The 21,991-nt window shown below is 39.8% G+C and overlaps 1 protein-coding gene and 1 long non-coding RNA gene across 5 annotated transcripts; both read left to right on the top strand.

Moving 5' to 3' along the window:
• Window positions 1–1,414: 1,414 nt before the first annotated feature.
• Window positions 1,415–3,041, top strand: LOC308697033. 3 transcript variants are annotated; one of them, XR_014030884.1, is made up of 5 exons: window positions 1,415–1,482; window positions 1,884–1,936; window positions 2,176–2,291; window positions 2,524–2,656; window positions 2,754–3,041. It is a non-coding gene; the product is annotated as an uncharacterized lncRNA (long non-coding RNA). The 3 variants fall into 3 exon arrangements; XR_014030885.1 differs by having other exon boundaries at window positions 1,459–1,482; window positions 1,881–1,936; window positions 2,754–2,972; XR_014030886.1 differs by having other exon boundaries at window positions 1,459–1,482; window positions 1,857–1,936; window positions 2,754–2,972.
• A 3,010-nt stretch (window positions 3,042–6,051) lies between these two features.
• LOC308697031 (uncharacterized protein) lies at window positions 6,052–21,473 on the top strand. 2 transcript variants are annotated; one of them, XM_081376079.1, is made up of 9 exons: window positions 6,052–6,122; window positions 6,248–6,302; window positions 8,371–8,435; window positions 8,648–8,930; window positions 17,933–18,066; window positions 18,146–18,178; window positions 18,648–18,927; window positions 19,106–19,242; window positions 21,246–21,473. In XM_081376079.1, exons 2-9 carry the CDS (start codon window positions 6,292–6,294, stop codon window positions 21,248–21,250), a joined length of 948 nt encoding a protein of 315 aa, XP_081232205.1. In that variant the 5' UTR covers window positions 6,052–6,122; window positions 6,248–6,291; the 3' UTR covers window positions 21,251–21,473. The 2 variants fall into 2 exon arrangements, with proteins under 2 accessions (XP_081232205.1, XP_081232206.1); XM_081376080.1 differs by having other exon boundaries at window positions 6,099–6,122; window positions 6,245–6,302.
• Window positions 21,474–21,991: the final 518 nt, after the last annotated feature.

Raw genomic sequence — 21,991 nt, 5'->3', positions numbered from 1 at the left:
AAAAATATAGCCTAAAACTTATCTCCAAATGCAAAACTGATATTAATAAAAATGCAATAATGCAATAACAGCTGAAAAAGTACTTGGGTGTGTGTTTTATTTTATATTTACCGTTCAATAATGCAATCGCTGCTGTCTGTCCCATAGAAGAGCATGACAGCCAGCGTATGTTTTGGAACTATTGGGGCTTACATGAACCACGTGACAGCCATAGCGGCGACATCAAAGAGTGTCGCAACTCTTTCTCTCCATGGCTCTGGCACAACCTAACGCGGGGTTAGTTTTAACACGCTTGTTTTAAATCCTTCCGCACATGCTTGGATGACGGAACTTTGTTTATTTACTAGTTGCCATATCAACACTATATAGAAAAAAAAATCCGCCAAAATAATTTTTTTTTTGGAAGATATCCATAAACATTTATTAAACCATAGCAAAAATTTCTTACTTAAGTTAATTTTTCATCTCTATTTTTTGTGTTTATTTAAAATAAGACAAATCTGATATTTTAATCTCCAAGATGTTATTTAACAGTTGAGAGTTATTTAATGTTTCGCTTTCTAGCAGAAGACACTAGCAGGGTTTAAATCCCAGTTGTGCAGGCGGGGGCATGTTGTAACACTGCGTTACAATGAGCCCCTATTAGAAATATGCTATTATATTCTATACTTTTATTAATTTTATTGAGAAAACATGAGAAAAAGGTGAATAAAGATTGAGAGTCAATGTCCAGAAATTACTAATTATTTATTTGCTTTGAACTATGTTGTATAGCTGTGTTTTCATGTGTTCGTAGTCAAAACTCAAAAATGAGTTTATATTTAATTATTAAAAATTCCCATTATTTTATATGAAAAAGTTTTTAAATTGTATTTTATTTAGAAAATATTTTAGTTTGTTTTGTATATTTTTTTCATTAGATCAGATAACATTTTAAGCTGCCATATGTCATGTTACAATGTGCCCCACACGTTACAATGTACCCAACCTATGGGGCATGTTGTCACATTTCACTTCCATTCTTTCGGGGTATATCAAGAAAAAAGTATATACTGTATTAATAAAACAAAAACACATAATTGTACTAGACATGTGGGAAATTAATGTGGGAAAAAATAAATACTCTGAACCATAAGTAGATTTACACAAACTGAGAAAGTCAAAAAGCGTTAGGTTGTGCCCCGCTCTCCCCTAAATATAGCAATTGTTTATAGACAATTGCTATTTGTTGTTTATATAAAGACGTAATTGTCACATGTCAGCGTTTGTTTGGACTTTCAGTTTGAGTTTTGATTGGCTCCTGTTTGCCTTTGTTCTTTTCCCGCCACTCCTTTGTTTCTACGGTTCGCGTCATTATCAGTTCAGTTGTATCACCTGTTTAGTCATTATTGTCATCTGTGTTCTGTTCATCAGTGGAATCTGTGTTTGTATTTAAGTTCTGTCTGTTCTGTCAGTCCTGGTCTGATCTCTGTTGTATTTAAGGTATGTGTACCTTCTGCCTGTCTGCACATATTGTTAGTAGTGATTGGAAGTTTGGGTCGTTTTACTGACTTTCTTGTTTGATCTCGTTCATCAGAATTATTCATTTTGTTCATTTAAGGGGCTTTAAATGTTAAATGTTCCTCTTAACAAGCAAATTCTCTGAACACATCCACCTGTACAATCTTGATCATATTCTGAATTAAGAAATCATCATAATGCAGTCAAAGATAATGTATAGGGACCCTAATTACTTTAACTTCCTTTTAGTCTTTTGTTCATTTGTCACGTGACAGATGCAATGAACAAGATTCTCATTCCTAAATGTTAGTAACAGTTTGTATTGGAACTTTTGACTCTTCCACTCTTTCACTCAGTGACGGTAATATATTGTTTAAAAGCAGAACTGCTGAATTGTGAAGGTCTTCTGTGAGGTTGATACATTGATGAATTCCAGGTGAGTTGAATGTTTCTACACTCTAACATTATAATTCAAATCCGTTGGTTTTATTATTTTTTTTCCCTAATGTGAGTCAATGGCAGCCATATGAATCGTAAGTAGGAAAATTATTAAACTTGGCAATGGCAACAATAATGAGCTGTAAGTATTATTTATCTCTCTCTTAATACAGCAGTCGTGTGTTTATTAGTCATGTTTAATCAAAGCGTTTCAATCTTTTGTTTATTCATCTACAGCGATGACCAAAAGGGATTTCCTGGAATGATGTGTGTTATACTTCTGCAGTGGGGCATATTTGGCTTGTGTGTCACCCTCTGGTGTTCAGGTGTGTGTGACGCCCTCTGGTGTTCAGGTGTGTGTGACGCCCTCTGGTGTTCAGATGGATATGTGGTTTGTGTGTTTGTGAAAATAAAGAAAATGGCAACAATAATGATCTATAAGTATTGTCTCTCTCTTAATACTTCCACAAATGGTTGTAAAGTTAGTAAAAAAGATAAAATTGCTTTGAATAAATCCTTCCTCTCCTATGCTGCATGCAGATTTAAAACACCCCTCTCTATTTCTCTGTTACTCTGTCTTCTCAGGGCTGTGACTGTTGTCCATTCCACTTGGAGAGACAAACATTTCAGTTCAAGCCTATTAAGGGCCGATATGTGAACATTTTTATACATGTGCGCAATGAATATCTCACACTGTGTGAGGTTGAGGTGTTTGCAGGTGAGCAATAAAAGGAGAGAGATGGTGTGTAGACATTTGTACTATGTATACTGTGTACGTTGCCTTAATAATTGTTCTTTTCTGATTTCATTGCCAGATTAAGTAAAGTGAGATCCTACAAGCAAAATCAACTACTTTTTTTTTTTTCTGCGCAATACTAATATTGCACTTTTGGTCAGGTTTTTTTTTTTTTCATTTACCTATGCACCTTTTATCCTTAAAATAAGTTTGTGCACATTCAGTAAAGGTTTGAAATGGTTTATGGTTATCTTGAAATGGTTATCTCTTTCTACACCAATAAATTACTACAGCTTGTATTATGTTGTATTGTATGTTTCTGGATAAAAAGATTCATTTGGATATTTACAATGAGGAGGTATAGTGTTACATAGCTACCTATTTAGGGTTGAGGAGCTGGTAACAAAGTTAAGAAGAATTTTTAGAGCAGGGAGAACTGTTGCAAAAGAACATTTTACAAAAAAGAAGGAAAAAGAAACCCATGGAGAGAACGAGGATTTCCACCCTTCTGTCCCAGAATCAACAACAATATTAGCTTCTAATTTTCTGTTATAAAGAGTATAGGCACAAAATCAACTAGAATGCATTTCCGGAGGAACTGCGAAGTGTGCTTGCTCGGGTGCGGTTCACTAACGTTAGCAGGTAGTAGATAAGGGTGTGTTGAAGTTAGCTTGTTCTGAGAATTTCAACAATAGTACTTTTTTTTTCAAGATTGTGCAAAAAGATGAAAAGTTATGTGCGTTAAGAGACATGTCTGCAATGTAGACCAGTGCCAATGGCCTTGTTTATGTGGCTTGGTTGTTGGTTTTGAAATAATTGGTTATGAATATACAGCAGAGAGTGGGAGTGTTTTGGGTGATGAAATAGTAGCCTATTGAAAAGAAGTTGACGGTCTTCATTTACTGTATCCAATAAGCCAATACACTCACCCAGCTGTTCTGTGGTTGAGGGTTCCCTTTGATTAGGAACAAATTTACTATCTCAAATTAAGGGCTACCGTAATTAGCGATGCTTTGATTGCTGCTGTCAAGATGGTTGTCATCACCTACACAGAAACGCTGATTTTTATAGCCTACCGTCAGTTCTCATATTGTAATTAAATGAAAAACGCTATCAGTTTCACTATTAGCTTACTCTAGCGATGCAATCGCAACATGGATAACGCTGTTTGGCCTTGCCTAACTTTATATGACACATGCGCCATATGCTAGAGTTACACATCCCGCTGCCATTTCAGGGCTTGAATTTCGGTGCAGGAATGAGGATTGCGCATAATTTAAACCATTCCCGCAAGGTTAGCTTTTATAGTGTGAGAAATTCCCGCACACATATATTTGCTTCATCTCAGAACAAATGATTAAAAAATAAATTCACAGATGCGAGAAAAAAGATGTCAAACTGTCTTTTATTTTCAAATGTAATTCCTCAATCAGCGCTGGACCGGCATTTTCTGTCTCCGCTGAGCCCTGGCCGTAGACAGATCATTCATGTTTCACCTTGTCAATGCAGTGGTCTGCGTTGCGCTGATCTTATTCACACTATCGAGTGTAGGTGCAGCATTCTAACATTGAGTCATAATGAGCTGTTTGTGAAGAAATTATCCGCTTCCAAATTATGTCAATTGAAACATTAAAAAACAATTTACTCTTTATGGTGTGCAAGTGATAGAGCAACGAACCAACTGATCAGCTTGCAGCGTAACAACATTGAATGCTCGGCCAAACAGCTGATCATAGCTGATCGTACAGGGCGCTTTATTATTTTTCATCTCCATAAATATACCTAGTAGTAAAGCTAATGCAAGGGCTAGAAATCAATGAATATTTTGCTGATACTTCCTTGTCATCATGGAGAGCGCAGTTCATGGTTGCATAGCAACGACAGATGCCACGGGAGCGCAAGCGCTTGTGGAAAGGAGACAGCGGAGCGCCCGCGCTTTCCACTTGTTTTTACACATCTAGAGTGACGTTGTTGATTGTTTGAGCATGTGACTTCACGTTACTCCTTGTTTTCTATTGTTATGCGCAGCATATTTCCTGCGCGCACAAACACAGCCACAGACAATGAATTGTTTGGTTAGCAAAGAAGAGCATGATGTATTTTGTATAAAGTTTTTTTTTTGTTTTGTTATTAACTGATTTGAGAACTGGAAATGCACAATTCATGTATACAAATCTATAGATATTAATAAATGAAGATAATTAAATTAGACCGATGCATCAAAAGTTATCCCCCCCCCCATAATCTGTAGATCCCCCCACATGTGACCCGTGTAAGCGGGGAATTCCCTCCCAGTTAAAAAACGAAATTCAGGCCCTGCATTTATTAAGACAGACCTAGTAAAAACGAATGCAGTCTATACACTGACTTGGCAGCTCTGTGAAATGTAATACAACAGTGCCACCTACTGTCTAAATGCATTAACATTAAAAGTGTGAGGTGAAACTCTTTTGCATAGACATAGGTAAATGGGTTTGTCAGTTAGCCTGAAATTTAAAAAAGAAAAAGAAAAATTCAGATCTTGTGCATCCTCACATTGGAGTCTCGAGTTCATGTACAAAGTTTGGTTTCGATACGTGACAGAGTTCCTGAGATATGGACGACTTCCTGTTTGGTGACTGTGCCGCCGATTTCGTTTGGCTGTGACGGGCAAACGCTTCCGAAAATCAAAAATACTTCTAGTAACTTTTGTGAGGCTTGGTCCAAGGATCATGTACGTCCAGTTTCGTGAAGTTCGGACCAAATTTGTGACCTGAGAAAATTTAGTTTTGCTTTCTGTTCAATCCAATATGGCGGACGAACGACATGGACTTGTGTCTGACTGATGTCATCTTCGCGAGCAACTTACACCGGTAGCCTACTGACCGTACGATTTGAAGTTAGAACGGTGTCTCTGTCTCACAGGGCCTAGGTGCAGGAGCTGGCCAAAATTTCTCTCTCGGGAATAATAATAAGAAGAATAAGAAAACTTAAGAAGAACAATAAGTGTGAGTGTGTGTAAATTTCTGAGCAGAATATTATTCAACTAGATCTTCTTCAGACTGCTGGTTCGTATCAATATTCATATCGATGTTTAATAGCACATTTTTGGTTTGAAATGTTTTGACAGGGAATGATATTTCTCATATGAATAATATAATGGATAACAAATAAATATAGTAATTGTTTATAAACAATTGCTATTTGTTGTTTATATAAAAACGTAATTGTCACATGCAGCGTTTGTTTGGACTTTCAGTTTGAGTTTTGATTGGTTCCTGTTTGCCTTTGTTCTTTTCCTGCCACTCCTTTGTTTCTACGGTTACCGTCATTATCAGTTCAGTTGTATCACCTGTTTAGTCATTATTGTCATCTGTCTCACCTGTGTTCTGTTAATCAGTGTAATCTGTGTTTGTATTTAAGTTCTGTCTGTTCAGTCAGTCCTGCTCTGATCTCCGTCATATTTAAGGTATGTGTACCTTCTGCCTGTCTGTATCTGTTTGCACTATATTGTTAGTAGAAGTTTGTATCGGAACTTTTGATTATTCTTTTGTCTGTATTACACCGTGACAGTATTATTGTGTTTAAAAGCAGATAACTGCTGAATTGTGAAGGTCTTCTGTGAAGTTGATACATTGATGAATTCCAGGTGAGTTGAATGTTTCTACACTCTAACATTATAATTGGAATCTGTTAGTTTTATTATTATTTTTCCCTAATGTGAGTCAATTGCAGCCATATGAACCATACGTAGGAAAATTATGAAACTTGGCACACTTGTAATGATGGTAAAGCAAAGTAATTGGATAAACTTTGGAGTGTCCAGGACAAACTCTATAGTGCCACCACCAGTTCAAATGTTACATTGAAATGGTTCTAACTTTTGAACCATTTGATCTAGAAAAATAAAACGTAGTACACCTGATTCCTCTTATGATACTGATCACATTAAACATCTTATATCAAGAATCCACCAATTACAGTAGCGGCAATTTTGAAAAGTACAGGATTACGTTTTTTTGCTACTCCTTAAAATTGTCCAATTTTGTCAAATCTGATCGGATGACTGAACAGGTTTTTATTTATTCATATGTCAACTTCTATGTAGTGTAATTGACATGGTCGACCTAAAATTAGTTCAGAGGCTGTATCTCGGCCGAACTTTGAAAATTGGTACACCTCTTCGGAACCATGAAAGATTTGCTAATCTTTTTTTAATGGTTTTATCAGAATCATGATCTTGGTGTCTATGGATTTATTGTGTCCTTTGCTACCGTTCCTGGGAAATATCTTTCCAAAGTTGACCCTGCCTGTGTTTGTCTTGCCATACTAATGATTAACATGCTAACCAGTTGCCATTCTTTTTAATGTGGCTCTTCAGATATTAGATTAACCATAAGATACATTTGCATTAAGTTGTTAGCATGCTAATCTGGTTAAAATATTAAGTAATGCTTTTGTGTGTTCATTCTAACACTGAAGTTTCGGCTGCCAGTTGATTCAGCGTCGACTGTAATTTGACATGCCAATAGTGTTTATTGCTTATCTTAAATGGCATTAAATAACACATATATAATACTTTCCAACATTCTAAAATTATCTTATGTTTGCTTGTAGATTTCATTATAGTACCTCGGTTTCTCAAAACAAAACTAATCTAAAAGGAGGAAGTTAATAATTTGTACAGTGATATTTAAGCACAACAAAATAACAAAGTTCCAAAAGAGAAAAACATTCATTCATCCATGTACAGCAGACCAACAGACAGCATTGGTACACTTGTTCAGGGTTTGGGAATGTAATCAAAACATCATAATATACAGTATTTATGATGTCCACATGATCTGCATCTGCTTACTTAAACTTTGATCTAATTTTGAATTAGAAAATCATAAGGCAGCCAAAAGATAAATTGAGAAACCTAAATGAGATCGAAATAAGTATTTTGATATTTAATGTTAAATAAAGTTAACAATTTAACAGTTGGTAAGATGATCAAATTATAAGTAATAACAAAAATACAATAGAATAAAGGTACAAATTATAGTTCTTCAGGTTTTACAGTAGTGTTCGGCAAAAAAATAATGAATGTGTAAATTAAATATAGATTAATCCTTAATAAAGCTAAAGAAGTTCATTTGTATAGGTTAACTATAATAACACTGTTGTAAAGTTTTACCAAATTGTCTTAGTATCATGGGCGTAGAAGATTCAATTCACGTTTATTTGTATAGCGCTTTTCACAACATCAATTCAAAGCAGATTTACATAAAGTGCATGAGTCCATAATACAACTTGATCTGTTATCAGGGGTAAATGTCTAAGTTATGCATTTTAGAAATGTAAATATACTAAAATGTATATACTAGGTCACAGTTAGCTAAAAAATTATTCATTTAAACCATGTAATTTAATGCCGCAATAATGAGCTCATTGAAGTAATGAATACTTGTTTGTTAAATGATTGACATTTAGAAAATATATCATTGCTGCTATTTTGATCATAGTAAGATGATATAAAATAAAAATAAAGCAAACTCTGCAAAGGCATCTAAAAACCAAAGAACGGAGACAGGTTAGTCACGTTACACTCACTTTAAGTCATGAGGGTTTTCTATATTTTATCACTTAATTAGCAGTTTGTTACTTTGTTTAAATGAGAAATTGAAAATGATTCTTTCATATGCTGATATGAGATGTGTTATGTCTTATATCAGGATGGCCATACGTGTGGTTTTATTTCTAACACTTTTTACTGGGCTGTGCGTCGCTGATTCCAAAGGTACGTTTAGAATAATACAAGTAAAAATGCCTGGATTTAAAAAATCTGTAACCATTGTGTGTCATTACATATTGAGCCGATTAATTTATGAAAATTATATTCTGACATATGGTAACTAAAAATGTGATTTATTTATTTGTAATGCTTTGAACTTGTCTTATACTTTTTTATTATTATTAATATTTATTTTTATTTCCTATCATCTTGAACAGGGAATCTTGCTCTTAATGGCATGGCTGTGCAGTCCTCCTTAGGCCACCCACAGGGAGATGCTCAACATGCAATAGATGGAAACAGAGACTCAGATTACAAGAAGGGCTCATGCACTTTCACTAAAAGTGAGTTTAATCCATGGTGGAGAGTTGACCTTGGAAATGTCTACAGTGTAAGCAACGTTACCATCACTAATCGTGGAGACTGTTGCAAAGATCGCCTTAGAGGAGCTCAGATTCGTATTGGTAACAAGCTGGACAACAAAGGAAACAACAATGAGCTGTAAGAAAATGTTCTCTTTCATAGGTTCACTCAACGCTGCAGATAGCGCAGTGGGATATTCTCTGAATGTGCCGATTGTCTGAAGCCCTCTAGAATCACGCCAATTCATTGGCTGATGGCGCTCGCTCATTCCGGCTCCGCCCCGACGCTCTTACGTTTCAACATCATGAATGCGTGCGCGCCATCTCCCTTCGCTCTCGATTTTTCTAGCCTGAAAAACGGATTTCTTCTTGCACTTCAGCGACTGCATAAGTGGAACTCAGTTCTCCAGTGAAGCTGCAATGGAGTATTGACGTTGCTCTCCACCATGTGCTCGCTTCATTGCAAGCGACGACCCTCACAGTAAGTGTCAAGTGTTTGGGTTTCTCACACGTGCGCAAGGCCGTTTTAGGATCGTCTAAATGTAAAATTTGTGACAATTTACTTCTCAAAACCCTCCGCTCTCGGCTTGCATTTTTTGAGAGGGAATCATTCGTCTCCCCCAGTCGCGCTCCCGAGGCCTCTCGAGGATCCACGACCTGGGGTTCGGATGTAGAGGTCGAGGATGTGGAGTGTGAGCAGACAGCCCCGCTCTTTCTCTCCCTCCCTCTCCCGAGCACGCGCGGCATGCCAGTAGAGTTCACTCACGATATTTATGCCCCAGCCCGGGAGCACGCGAGGCGGTTTCTTTCGGGCTGTAGGACGTAGTTTTTACCGCGCCGTCCGACTCTGAGGATTTCGGGCCTGCTTTTGCAGACGTCGTTATCCCGCCTAACGGCCTACCGCAGCCTACTGCGGCCTACAAAGAGATGTAGCACAGAGAAAGCTGCCGTTTTTCAGCGATCTGCATCACGAGATTTCCAGATCCTGGAAGCAGCCTTTCTCTGTGCGTCTCACTAATGCTGCAGCCGCTGATTTCACCAACCTAGTAGGTTCTGTGGAACAGGGCTATTCCGCCATTCCAGCAGTTGAGGATACTTTGGCCAGCCATCTTGCCCTGTGTTCTGCGCAGTCTTGGAAGTCATGTCCCCTCCTTCCCTCTAAAGCATGTAGGACTTCTTCCTCTCTTATCGGGAAATCCTACATGGCGGCTGGACAGGCAGGCATGACCCTGCACACTATGGCCATTCTTCAGGCCTACCAGGCGGATGTCCTAAAAGAAATGGATGAGGGTAGTGGTGTGACTCCTGAAGCTTCAAAAGAGCTATGTAAGGCTACGGATCTGGCTTTAAGAGCCACCAAGCATACCGCACGCGCTGTAGGCCGCTCGATGGCAGGTGCGGTTGCTGGGGAATGCCACTTATGGCTTAACCTCACCGAGATCCGTGACAAGGAGAAAGTTTTCCTCCTTGACGCACCTATCTCCCAGTCGGGTCTGTTTGGGGAGACGGTCAACATGGTGGTCGAGAAATTCTGTGCCTCCAAGTCTCAGTCAGCCGCGTTTAAGCAGTTCATGCCCAGGAGGGTTAGGGAATCCTCCGTTCCCTCCCCTGCTCAACCCAGAGAACATCCCTCTCATTAAGCGGAGTTCCTTTCTAGGAGAAGTGATCTCCCTCCTTCCACGGTCTGGGGAGCCCACGGTTGCCCGTTCCCCCCTCAACGGCCTCATAAGTGTCTGCAGCTGAAGCCGTCCGACAAACCGACAGCCCCAGCTGCCTTGAGCCGTTCCTGACCCTCTGGTCATAAAAAGGGGAGCTCCTCCACTTCCTTGAGGTTGGGACAGACCGTGCAAGCGTTTCTGCCCATCTCTAACCAGCTCTCCTTCCCTTACCCTGTCACCTTCGCCACCCAGAGTGTTTCGAAGTGCAGGCCCTATTTTACCATCTCTGCTCAGTCCGGCACGGGAGGAAGGAGATGCCTTTTGCTCTCTCCCCTCACCTCCGACACACTTTATAACTACCGGTCGCATCCTCAGAGACCCTTTTCGTTTTCCTCTGGAGCAGACAGGCCCGGTCACCCCGACCCCAGCATTGATGCCTCCCATCACGTGTCAGGACGCCAGGTGCTCTCCTACATGGCCAACCACTCAACTCCACGATCATCAACACGACACCCTCACTCAGGTATGTCGTGTACATTGCAACACCCCTCTTCCTCTTTCACATTTCTTTCAAGAATGGGAGCGCTTACCGGGGGTATCGTCTTGGATTCTTCGCACAGTTCGGTTCGGTCACAGCAGTAAAATTTCTTCCCTCCTTCTCAAGGGAGCGATAGAGGAGGTTCCTTCGGGGGAAATCGAACAAGGCTTATGAAATGTGTGGATGCAGCTCTGGCCCCATTGCGGCTCCAGGGCATCCGTATTCTCAATTACCTGGACGATTGGCTCATTCTAGCCCAGTCCAAGGAGTTAGTTGCCCACCACAGGGACATTGTCCTGCGTTATATTCAGTCTCTCGGTTTGAGGTTGAACTCTGAGAAGAGTATTCTTACTCCAGCTCAGCACACAGTTTTCTTGGGGGTGTACATGGATTCCGTTCTTATGCAGGCCCGCTTGGCTCCTGCACGGATTTCCAGTTTGACGACATGTTTGGCCCGCTTCACGCTAGGCCATCGTGTTTCTGTGGGCACTTGCCGTAGGCTACTGGGCCTAATGGCTGCAGCCTCCCCTGTGCTACCCCTGGGTCTGCTCCACATGAGACCTTTCCGGTGGTGGATGAAGCTCTCAGGGGTTTGGCCCACGGGGCCAGCCCTTCACCTTTTGAAGGTGTCGCGCAGTTGCTTTCGTGCCCTGTCAACTTGGCGGGACCTTTCCCCTCGGAAAGGGGTCAGCATGGGTGCGGTATTCCGTCGTCAGATGATTATGACGGATGTCTCTCTGACCAGCTGGGGAGCGGTTTGCAGACCAGCGTGTGGGGTCTGGACCGGCAAGATCCTCTCTTGGCACATAAACTGCTTGGAGATGAGAGCTGTCTTCCTGGCTTTACATCACTTTCTCCCTTTTCTAGAAGGGCACCATGTCATTGTCAGAACGGACAACATGGCAGTAGTGTCCAATGTAAACCGACGGGGGGTTCTCGGTCGCGCACCCTGGACAGGCATGTGCGTCACCTTCTCCTGTGGTCTCAGAACAGGTTCCTATCTCTGTGAGCAGTACATTGCCCAGGGATTCTGAACCTCACAGCAGATTTCCTGTCGAGGCAGAAACTCCGATCGGGGGAATGGATGTTGAACCGCCAGACAGTGGCCCTGATTTGGGAGGTGTTCGGAAAAGCGGAAGTAGACCTCTTTGCTTCGCAGGTGTCATCCCAATGCCCGCTTTGGTTTTCCCTAAGTCCTCCAGCTCCGTTGGGGATAGATGCTTTCGCCCACCCTTGGCCAATGCAGAAACTCTATGCCTTCCCGCCCATCAAACTGATCCAGGCGGTTCTGTCCAGAGTGAGGGAGAGCGGAGTCCGCCTCCTTCTGGTAGCCCCGTTCCAGTCAGAGAAGACCTGCTTTCCCAACTTCAGGGCAGGATATGGCATCCTCGCCCAGACATGTGGAAACTGTACGTTTGGCCGTCGGCATTAGGTTTTGATCTCCCAACTGACATTCAGGAGACCATCGCAAGTGCTAGAGCCCCTTCTACAAGGAGGCTATATTCCTCCAAATGGAAGGTTTTCGAGACATGGTGCTTAGCACATGATAGGAACCCAGTTAACTGCCCTGTTGGTTCAGTGCTGGAATGCCTGCAGAAGTTTACCTCCGGAGCGGCTGCCACCACTCTCAGAGTTTGTCAAGTTTATTTATATAGCGCTTTTCACAACATAGATTGTATCAAAGCAGCTTCACAGTATTAAATTAAAACAATACATCAATGTTTGTTTCTGGTGGAACGTCCACGTTTGGTAATGCTGATCAATAGTATTGTTGATTGAATAATTAAATTAAATATCCCAAAATATCCCCAACTGAGCAAGCCAAAGGCAACAGTGGCAAGGAACCGAAAAACTCCATCAGGTGACCTAATGGAGAAAAAAAAAACCTTGGGAGAACCCAGGCTCAGTCGGGGGCCAATTCTCATCTGGCGTTTATGAACTAGTGGTCGGATTGAACTGTAAGATTAAAAGTATTATATGAATGCCTGGCTGAAGAGATGCGTCTTTAATCTAGTTTTAAACTGGGAGAGCGAGTCTGAGCAACGAACATTATCAGGAACTATTCCAGAGTTTTGGAGCTAAATGTAAAAAATGCTCTCCCTCCTTTGGTGGATCTGGATATCCTAGGTATGACCAAAAGCCTCGAATTTAGTGATCTTAAAGAGTGCGATGGATTATAGGGCGATAGAAGATCGGTTAAATAGACTGGAGCTAAGCCATTTAGGGCTTTATAAGTCAGTAGCAATACCTTGTAATTAATACGGAACTTTATAGGTAACCAATGTAGTGATGATAAAATTGGTGTTATATGATCATATGTTCTTGATCTAGTTAGAACTCTAGCGGCGGCATTTTGGACTAACTGTAGCTTGTTTATTGAGGATGCAGGACAACCAGCTAATAAAGCATTACAGTAATCTAGTCTCGAGGTCATGAACAGTGTTCGAAGTGGGGCGGTACTCCCCAGCACTTCTGCATTTTACTCCAAAGCGTACCTGCACGTTTTCTTGCGTACCGCTACTTCTCGCATGTAGCCGGTACTCTACCACTGACAAAAAAGCGTCCCATTTCACATATATACTCCGTTTGCAATGCGTATGCGGTGCTTATTTTTTTTCCGCATCCATATTAACAAGTTAGTGCTTTCACACTGCACGCGGATGCGGTCCGGCAATGCGTTCCAGGAGCGGTGCATATACAGCAGTCCAACGATCGTTTCCACACAGTCTATTTTCGCTGTGCTGCACGCGCTGAATTAAAGTGACAGCGCGTGGTTCGTGGTCAAAATGAACACAGAATATGACATTATATAATTTGCATTATTTAAAATTACTTTTAACATTTAAAAACAGACGTTTTCAAATTCCAAAGCTTGCAGAAGGTTCCTAATGGCAATACTGGCATAGGCTACAGCTTTCCTGGTAGCCTGGAGTGAATTAACTTTTCTAAGAAAATGATTTATAAAACGTATAAATATCTTTTGAGCCTATGTTTACTTTCGTCATTGACACAGACGAAAATGAAAAGACTAAGTTCAGCTTAAGGAGGGGAAGAAATAGTCCAGGATAAGAAGACTGAGAGAAAAAGAAATATGAAGATGAGGAGAGAGCAGGTATTGACAAATAATCTAATGACAAGGTTTTAAAGAGCCTATTTATTATAATTTTTTGGCCTTCAAAAGTCCTAAATTGCACATATGTAGATCAGAGAAATCCAAATTTTCTCGGGGGAGCATGCCCACGAACCCCCCTCAGGGGGGCTTGAGTCTGGTTGTACAGGGCACAGGAAATAGTTAATCCGGCCCTGGGTGAAGGCGGTGAGAGTAAGGCAAGAGAGTACCGGCACCTTTTTCCCTCCACTTCAAGCACTGGTCATGAATGCATGAACTAACTTTTCTGCGTCAGAAACTGATAGCATGTTACGTAGCTTAGCAATGTTTCTAAGGTGGAAAAAGGCTGTTCTTGTAACATATGAAATATGATTTTCAAAAGACGGGTTGCAGTCTAATATAACACCCAGGTCTTTTACTGTAGAGGATAAAGTAACAGGACATCCTACTATGTTAAAGTTGTATTGTGAGAGGTTTTGTGGGTGGTTTTTTGAACCGATGATTAGTACCTCTGTCTTGTCCGGATTTAATAAAAGAAAATTGTGCATCATCCAATCTTTTTTATCTTTAACACGCTCTGTCAATTTGGATAATTTAGCGTTTTCATCTGGCCGTGATGAAATATGCTGATGACACTCAAATCTATAACATATGCTATCCTTATAATATTTCCAAGTGGCAGCATATATATTGAAAATAACAGCGGGTCTAACACAGATCCCTGCGGCACTCCATAGTTTACTGGAGTTATGATCGATTTTTCTCTATTTAAATAGACAAAATGGTAGCGGTCAGATAAATACGATCTAAACCAGCCTAATGCTTGTCCTTGAACACCAGTATAATTTTGTAGTCGATTTAAGAGTATTGTGTGATCTATAGTATCGAACGCAGCACTAAGATCAAGTAAAACTAATTTTGAGATACAGCCTTGGTCAGAAGCTAAAAGTAAATCATTTGTGATTTTAACGAGCACAGTTTCAGTGCTATGATGCGGCCTGAATCCTGACTGAAACTTTTCATAGATGTCATTTTCATGTAAGAAAGAGCCCACTTTGGCGGACACAACTTTTTCTAGTATTTTAGACATAAAAGGTAGATTTGAAATGGGTCTATAATTTGCTAGATTATGTGGGTCTAATTGTGGTTTCTTAAGGAGAGGTTTTATAACTGCCAGTTTAAATGTTCTTGGAACATGACCCAAAGATAAAGATGAGTTAATAATATTGAGGAGAGGCTCTTCCACTACAGGTAACACTTCTTTCAGTAGTTTAGTTGGTATAGGATCTAATAAACATGTTGTTGTTTTAGATGAAGTGATAAGTTTATTTAACTATTTTTGTCCTATAGTTGTAAAGCAATGTAATTGTTCTTGCGGGGTGATAATTGAGGCTGAATTATTTTGTTGCAGCTATTGCAGCACACAGAGAATCGGACAAGATTCCCCTGGGTAAACTGAGGTTAGTTTCGGCCTTCATGCATGGGGTTATGTGTCGAAACCGGTTCGCTCTCCTAGAGTTCCCTCGTGGGACCTATCTGTCGTCCTAGAGGGTTTGACGGAGGCCCCCTTCGAGCCCTTGGAGTCAGCTCCGGAACGGATTCTGACTCTTAAGGTTTCTCTTTTGTTGGTGTAACCCACTTCAGAGTATGTACACCCTAGGTTCGTAGGAGCTGAGAAGTACAGTAATAACCAAGCAACACAGGTGTAACGTTTGACATGTGTAAACTTTGTTCAACAAAATGTTTCAACACTTCACAACAATTTTTGTTCACAATACCTATGGGCCCAAAATAAATTTAAAATAAAATAAAATAAAATGTCCTTTCTTTGTTGAAAATGTTCCTTGGGAATTTTCCTTAGGAATTCCAAAGTTAAATCCAGAATTCAAGTCAGTTAGTCAAGGGAAATAGTCGAAGTCAAGGTAAATATTCATCAGGGAAAATCTCGTTGGTGCCGGTTAGTTGAACTGACACAATCCTACCACAGGCTTCCGGAATGCTGTGGTGGAGATTCACGGCTCATTGGGAAGGCTCGCCATCTATGGATCAATGGTTCACCTGGTATAATTCAAGGACTGGAGCTTCTGGAATTTCTGCTCACCTCATCAAAAAAAGACCTGACCAAGAGAGGATTTTCAGTATGAGAAGCCAGGACAGATAAAAGCGATTTCTGGACGGCTCTCCAACTTTTCTTCTCAGTTTATTTACATTTACATTTACATTTATTCATTTAGCAGACGCTTTTATCCAAAGCGACTTACAAATGAGAGCAATAGAAGCAGTTAAACTAGCAGTAGGACAACAAAATGCAAGTGCTATGACCCTTCTCAGTATAATTCAACGCAATTTTTTGATTTGAACTCGTGGGCGAAACTGAAGCAGTGCTCCATCTGATTTTAGCGATGTGAAGCTAACGGAAGTATTTTAGCGCGTTAATTCTGGTTTCCCCCCCAAAAAAATAAAAAATAAAAAATTCTGGAATTTCTGCTCACCTCATCAAAAAAAGACCTGACCAAGAGTGGATTTTCAGTATGAGAAGCCAGGGCAGATAAAAGCGATTTCTGGACGGCTCTCCAACTTTTCTTCTCAGTTTATTTGAAGTCGTGGGAGAAACCGAAGCAGTGTTCCATCTGATTTTAGCGATGTGAAGCTAACGGAAGTATTTTAGCGCGTTACTTCCGGTCCCCCCCCCCCCCCAAAAAAAAGCTTTGCTCCCAGCCTGGTCAAGGTTTCCTTGAGCCCGAGGCCAGGGTATGTTCCCAAGGTTCTCTCCACAGCGTTCCGCTCTCAGGTTGTTAACCTTAACGCTTACCACCCTCCTCCTTTTTCTTCTGAGGAAGATAGGAAGCTTAACTTGCTCTGCCCAGTGCGTTCTTTGTAGTTATGTATATTCAGGCGGTTGGAGAAAATCTAACCAGCTTCTGGTTTGCTTTGGTGCTTGCTTTGGATTTCTCACTGGGTCACGGAAGCTGGTGTGATGGTTCATGATGATGTGACGTAAGAGTGTCGGGGCAGAGCCAGCTTGCACGAGCGCCATCAGCCACTTAATTGGCGTGATTCTATAGGGCTTCAGACAATCGGCACATTCAGAGAATATCCCACTGCGCTATCCGCAGCGTCTCGTTCCCTATTCAGAGAACATGGGTTACGCAAGTAACCAGATATGTTTTAATTGTTTTATCTTCCCATGTTTATGATATTCAGTTTGGTTTAATAAAACAAGAGGTTCAGTTTGGTTTAGTAAAACAAGAGGTAAAATTGTAACTCCACACACCAACCACTCAGTGAGCCACAGCCATGGAGATGTACTTCAACATTTTATTCAGATTGTGATTAGACATTTGTTTCTTGTAGCAGTGCTATACAAAACCATTTGATTTCAATACAGCAAAATTAAAGATGCTATAAGCGATCTCGGTTGGCGTAACCTCTTGTTGTTGATTGAATTATTATCAAACAAAACAGAGGCTAGCTAGACCCTCCCTCCTCCTCATCCGCGCACTAACCCCCCGAACCCCACCCCCACATCATTCTTGTCGGTTATTGGCTGGAACAGTTTGTTTCGTTTCATGCTGCGGGTCGCTCTGTTTGTTGCTCAGTTTCTTTTTGCTGCAGTTTGTGGAGCCTGGGCTGTCTGCAGAGACCGTGTTTTTTTTACAGTGTGTCCAGGGGACAGGCAGGTAGCGTATAGTGAGGAGATGTGTACGGTATGTGGAAAAAATGTTTTGGCCTAAAAAACGCGTGAGATCGCTTATAGCACCTTTAAATTTGTTAGATGTGTGAATTGTGTTGTGTAGATTCTGGTTTTCATTTTAACACTGTTCATGTATTCGCAGGGTTGCAACTCTTCTCACTGCTCCTAATGGCACAGAAACATTTTCATTTGAGTCTGTTAATGGCCGATATGTCAACATATTTTTACCTGGTAATAATGAAATCCTCACTCTGTGTGAAGTCGAGGTGTTTGCAGGTAAGGGACAGAGAAAAGACGACTGGGATAGAATTAATGTATTTATTAATGTGTATAACAGTTATTATTTTATCAACAGTATTGGACACACCATCATACGTTTGTGGTCCAAGTGAGTTTTCTTCATTACTTTCAATGTTTTCAATAACGCATGTTTAATATTCTTACTGAACATTTGCAAATCAATAAGGGATAATGCACATCAAAACGGATGTTATCACAAAATAAACCCGACAGGGTAATCAAGACCCTGGCTAACTACATAGCTACTAGCCACAAAAGAAATACATTTGGATACTCAATATTGATTTGAGTTTAAATATTTTATAAAGTTGCTTGTAATAAACGCAAAGCTTCCGTGAAGAAAGAATATTCCTAGCAAGACAAACATTTAAGGGATATTGTAGAGTCATGTAAAACAAATAAATAATTATATGGACACATTGATTTGTGATGAAACCTGTAAAAATATAATTGCGTAGCTTAGCATTATTTTGCCCATTTTATTGGGATTATACTTTAGCACACTAAAGTAAAAAAAATATAAATATACATTTTTATTTTTTTATTTTGTTATACAGGGAATCTTGCTCTTAGAGCCACAGCTGTCCAGTCTACCACATATCCTCAAGCAGGAGCTCAAAATGCTGTCGATGGCAACAGGAATTCAAATTTCAATCTGGGGTCATGCAGTGCGACTAATGGGGACAAAGACCCCTGGTGGAGAGTTGACTTGGGGATAGTCTACAAGGTAAACAGGGTTAGCATCACTAATCGTGGAGATGCTGTTGCAGAGAGGATCAATGGAGCTCAGATCCGTATCGGCAACAGCCTAGACAATAATGGCAACAATAATGAGCTGTAAGTATGGTCTCTCTCTTAATTATTACACAAGTGTTTAGAAAAGTAAATAAGATAGCATTACTTTTAATAAATGCTTTCAATACAAACTTACCTTTGACAGAAGTATATTTAATATGCTTCTTGCAGTTTTGATACGCCCCTCTCTATTTCTCTGTTACTCGGTGTGTCTTCACAGGGCTGTGACTGTTGTGTCCATTCCACTTGGAGAGACAAAAACATTTGAGTTTAAGCCTATTAAGGGCCGATATGTGAACATTTTTATTCCTGGGCGCAATGAATATCTCACTCTGTGTGAGGTTGAGGTGTTTGCAGGTGAGCAATAAAAAGCAGAGGTGTAAAAAGTACTAAAAAAATGTTGCTCAAGTGAAAGTACAAGTACTGAGGGAAAATTTTACTCAATTAAAAGTAAAAGTATCTGGCCAGAATCGTACTCGAGTAAAAGTAAAAAAGTACCACATTAAAATTGTACTTGAGTATTAAAGAAGTAAAAGTAATAGCAAGAATGAAAACTAGAGATTCTTGTTTAAGCTTTTAATCTCTAAAATCATGAAGTGAATGAACCACATACAAGGTTTTATCCTGCTTTAGAACTGTTTGTATTTAATTGTATTTATTTATCAAACTATAAGACTACTGTCTAATGCCTATATGCAACATTCTTTAAACAATCAACTAAACATGCTTTTACCACTAAAAGAAAAGAATTCGCTAAGGTACAGCCACTGGTGCTCTTGATCCTGTGGCTGATTTTGGACCATAAACAATGGACAAATGGAGTCTTCAAACGCCTCAGATGTAAAGTTATTCGCTGTCAAATTGATGCCAAAATGTAGGGGTGTAACGATACACGTATTCGTAGAACGGTTTGGTTCGTTGGACCATTTTTCCTGCCGACCAAAATTTCGTTATTTCAAATGTAGGCGTGTTGCACGTGGCAAGCACGCTCATAATGTAAGAGACGCCGGCACAACCACAACATTTCCCAACATCAAATGGCAAACGTAATGCAAGAGGAACGAAACTGCTCGTTATTGTGTGGTTGAAGGGCCGTTTATCAGTTTGGACCAGTGCAGCGCGAGCCGATCTTGATCAAGCGACACTGTTATTACACAGCGCTAATAAGATATCCAGTAAAGAAAGCATTTGAATTCGCCACAGAAGTAATAACATCGCTGCGAGATCTAGTGAGAAACATTCACATTTCTCCGTTATTAACGGATCAAACAGCGCTGATGTGGAAACCAGGAAGAAACATTGTGCCATGAATGAACTATCCAGTGTCCACAGATCAGCAACATTCACCATGGATTTACTGTAGTAACACTAACTGCAACCATGGAAGTTTGGCAGGAATAGTAGGCTACAATGCCTTCAATGCCATTGAATGCCAATCAATGCCATTACGTCGGTTTTATTTTGACATTATGAATACAATTGCTGCCCTCAAATGTTAATCTGAACTAAAATAAACCTTTGTTTATAACTATTACAATATTAAATTTCATTTTTTCCAAGGAGCTGTTTTGTTTTATATGCTCCTAAGAAGAGTCAATTATAGCTCCAGAATTGCTCAAAGTAAAAAAAAAAATCATACTTTATGATGTTAGTTTTAATAAAAAAAAAAAAAAAAAATTAATCAAGGAAATTTCTCTGGCATTTCTTTCTTTTTGCTGTATCGAACCGAACCGAACCGTGACACAAGTGTATCGTATCGAACCGAACCGTGAATTTTGTGAACTGTTACACTCCTACCAAAATGAATGGAAGTCAATGGAATGCTAACAGCAGGTGATGGCTTGTTAGCCAATGGCGGCCCCCGGGGGTGGTATGCTCTTCGGCTGCTGGATTGTCCCCCTGAGAATGACTGTTATAATTTCTCTAATTTCTAGGTCAAGGTGCTGTGCATTGTGGTAATAGATGCGACGTGACGTCACTTTCAAAGGACCAATGAACATGTCTGACCAATTTGGTGAAATGTGAAAACAAATCTCATTAAATTAGACTAGACACTAAACTTAATTAAACTAGGCATCAGCGCAATTCAATTGGTTTGGTAATAGCAAGGAAAAATAGAATGAAGTGATCTCCAAAAAAGTACTTTTTGACTAAAATTGTAAGGAGTAAAAAGTACTTTTTAAAAAAAGTACAATTTTTAATTGTAAAGTAAAAATCCCCCAAAATAATACTTAAGTACAGTAATCAAGTAAAATTACTCAAGTATTTTACACCTCTGATAAAACGAGACATGATGTGTAGACATTTGTACTATTTATACTGTGTATGTTGCCTTAATGTTTTTCTGATTTCATTGCCAGATTAAGTGGAATGAGAGGATGTTACGCCACAGTCCACTGATCCTACAAGCAAAATACCAAACTTCTGTTTTCTGAGCAATACTAATATTGCACATATTTTACCTGTATGCACCTTTTATCCTTAAGATAAATAAGTTTCAGTGCACATTCAGTAAAGGTTTGAAAGCTTATGGTTATTTTGAAATGGTTATCTCTCTGCTTTCTACATCAATAAACTATCACAGCATTGCATGTTGTATTGTATGTTTCTGGATTAAAAAAAAGGCTCCTTTTGATATATACAATGAGGAGGTATGGTGTTACATAGCTACCCATCTGGGGTTGAGGAGCTGGTGACAAAGTAAAGAATTACATTTTACAAAAAAGAGAAAGAAAAAGAAAACCATGGAGAGAATGAGAATTTCCAACCTTCTGTCCCAGAATCAACAACACAACCACCAATTCAACCAATATTAGCTTTTAATTTTCTGCTATAAAGAGGGAAAAAAATAACAATGACCAAACTAGAAATATCATGTCAAAAATAAGGAAAATAGGGGCAATTGCTTCAGGGGAGTGTATTGGCAAAAAAAAAAATTAAATAAAAAAAATAAACCTAACCCAAAAATCTTGAATAGAAATTTGTACAGTATAATGGCAGTGAATGGTGGTTTCTGTTTTGAAGTCCACCAAAGTGCATCTATCCATGATAAAAGTCCTCCACATGGCTCTGCTGGGGTTAATAAAGGCCTTCTGAAGTGAAGCGA

This window comes from Scardinius erythrophthalmus, assembly GCF_964197995.2.
Source record: "Scardinius erythrophthalmus genome assembly, chromosome: 10".
Classification (NCBI taxonomy): Eukaryota; Metazoa; Chordata; class Actinopteri; order Cypriniformes; family Leuciscidae; genus Scardinius; species Scardinius erythrophthalmus.
This window is presented reverse-complemented; position numbering and strand designations above follow the sequence as displayed.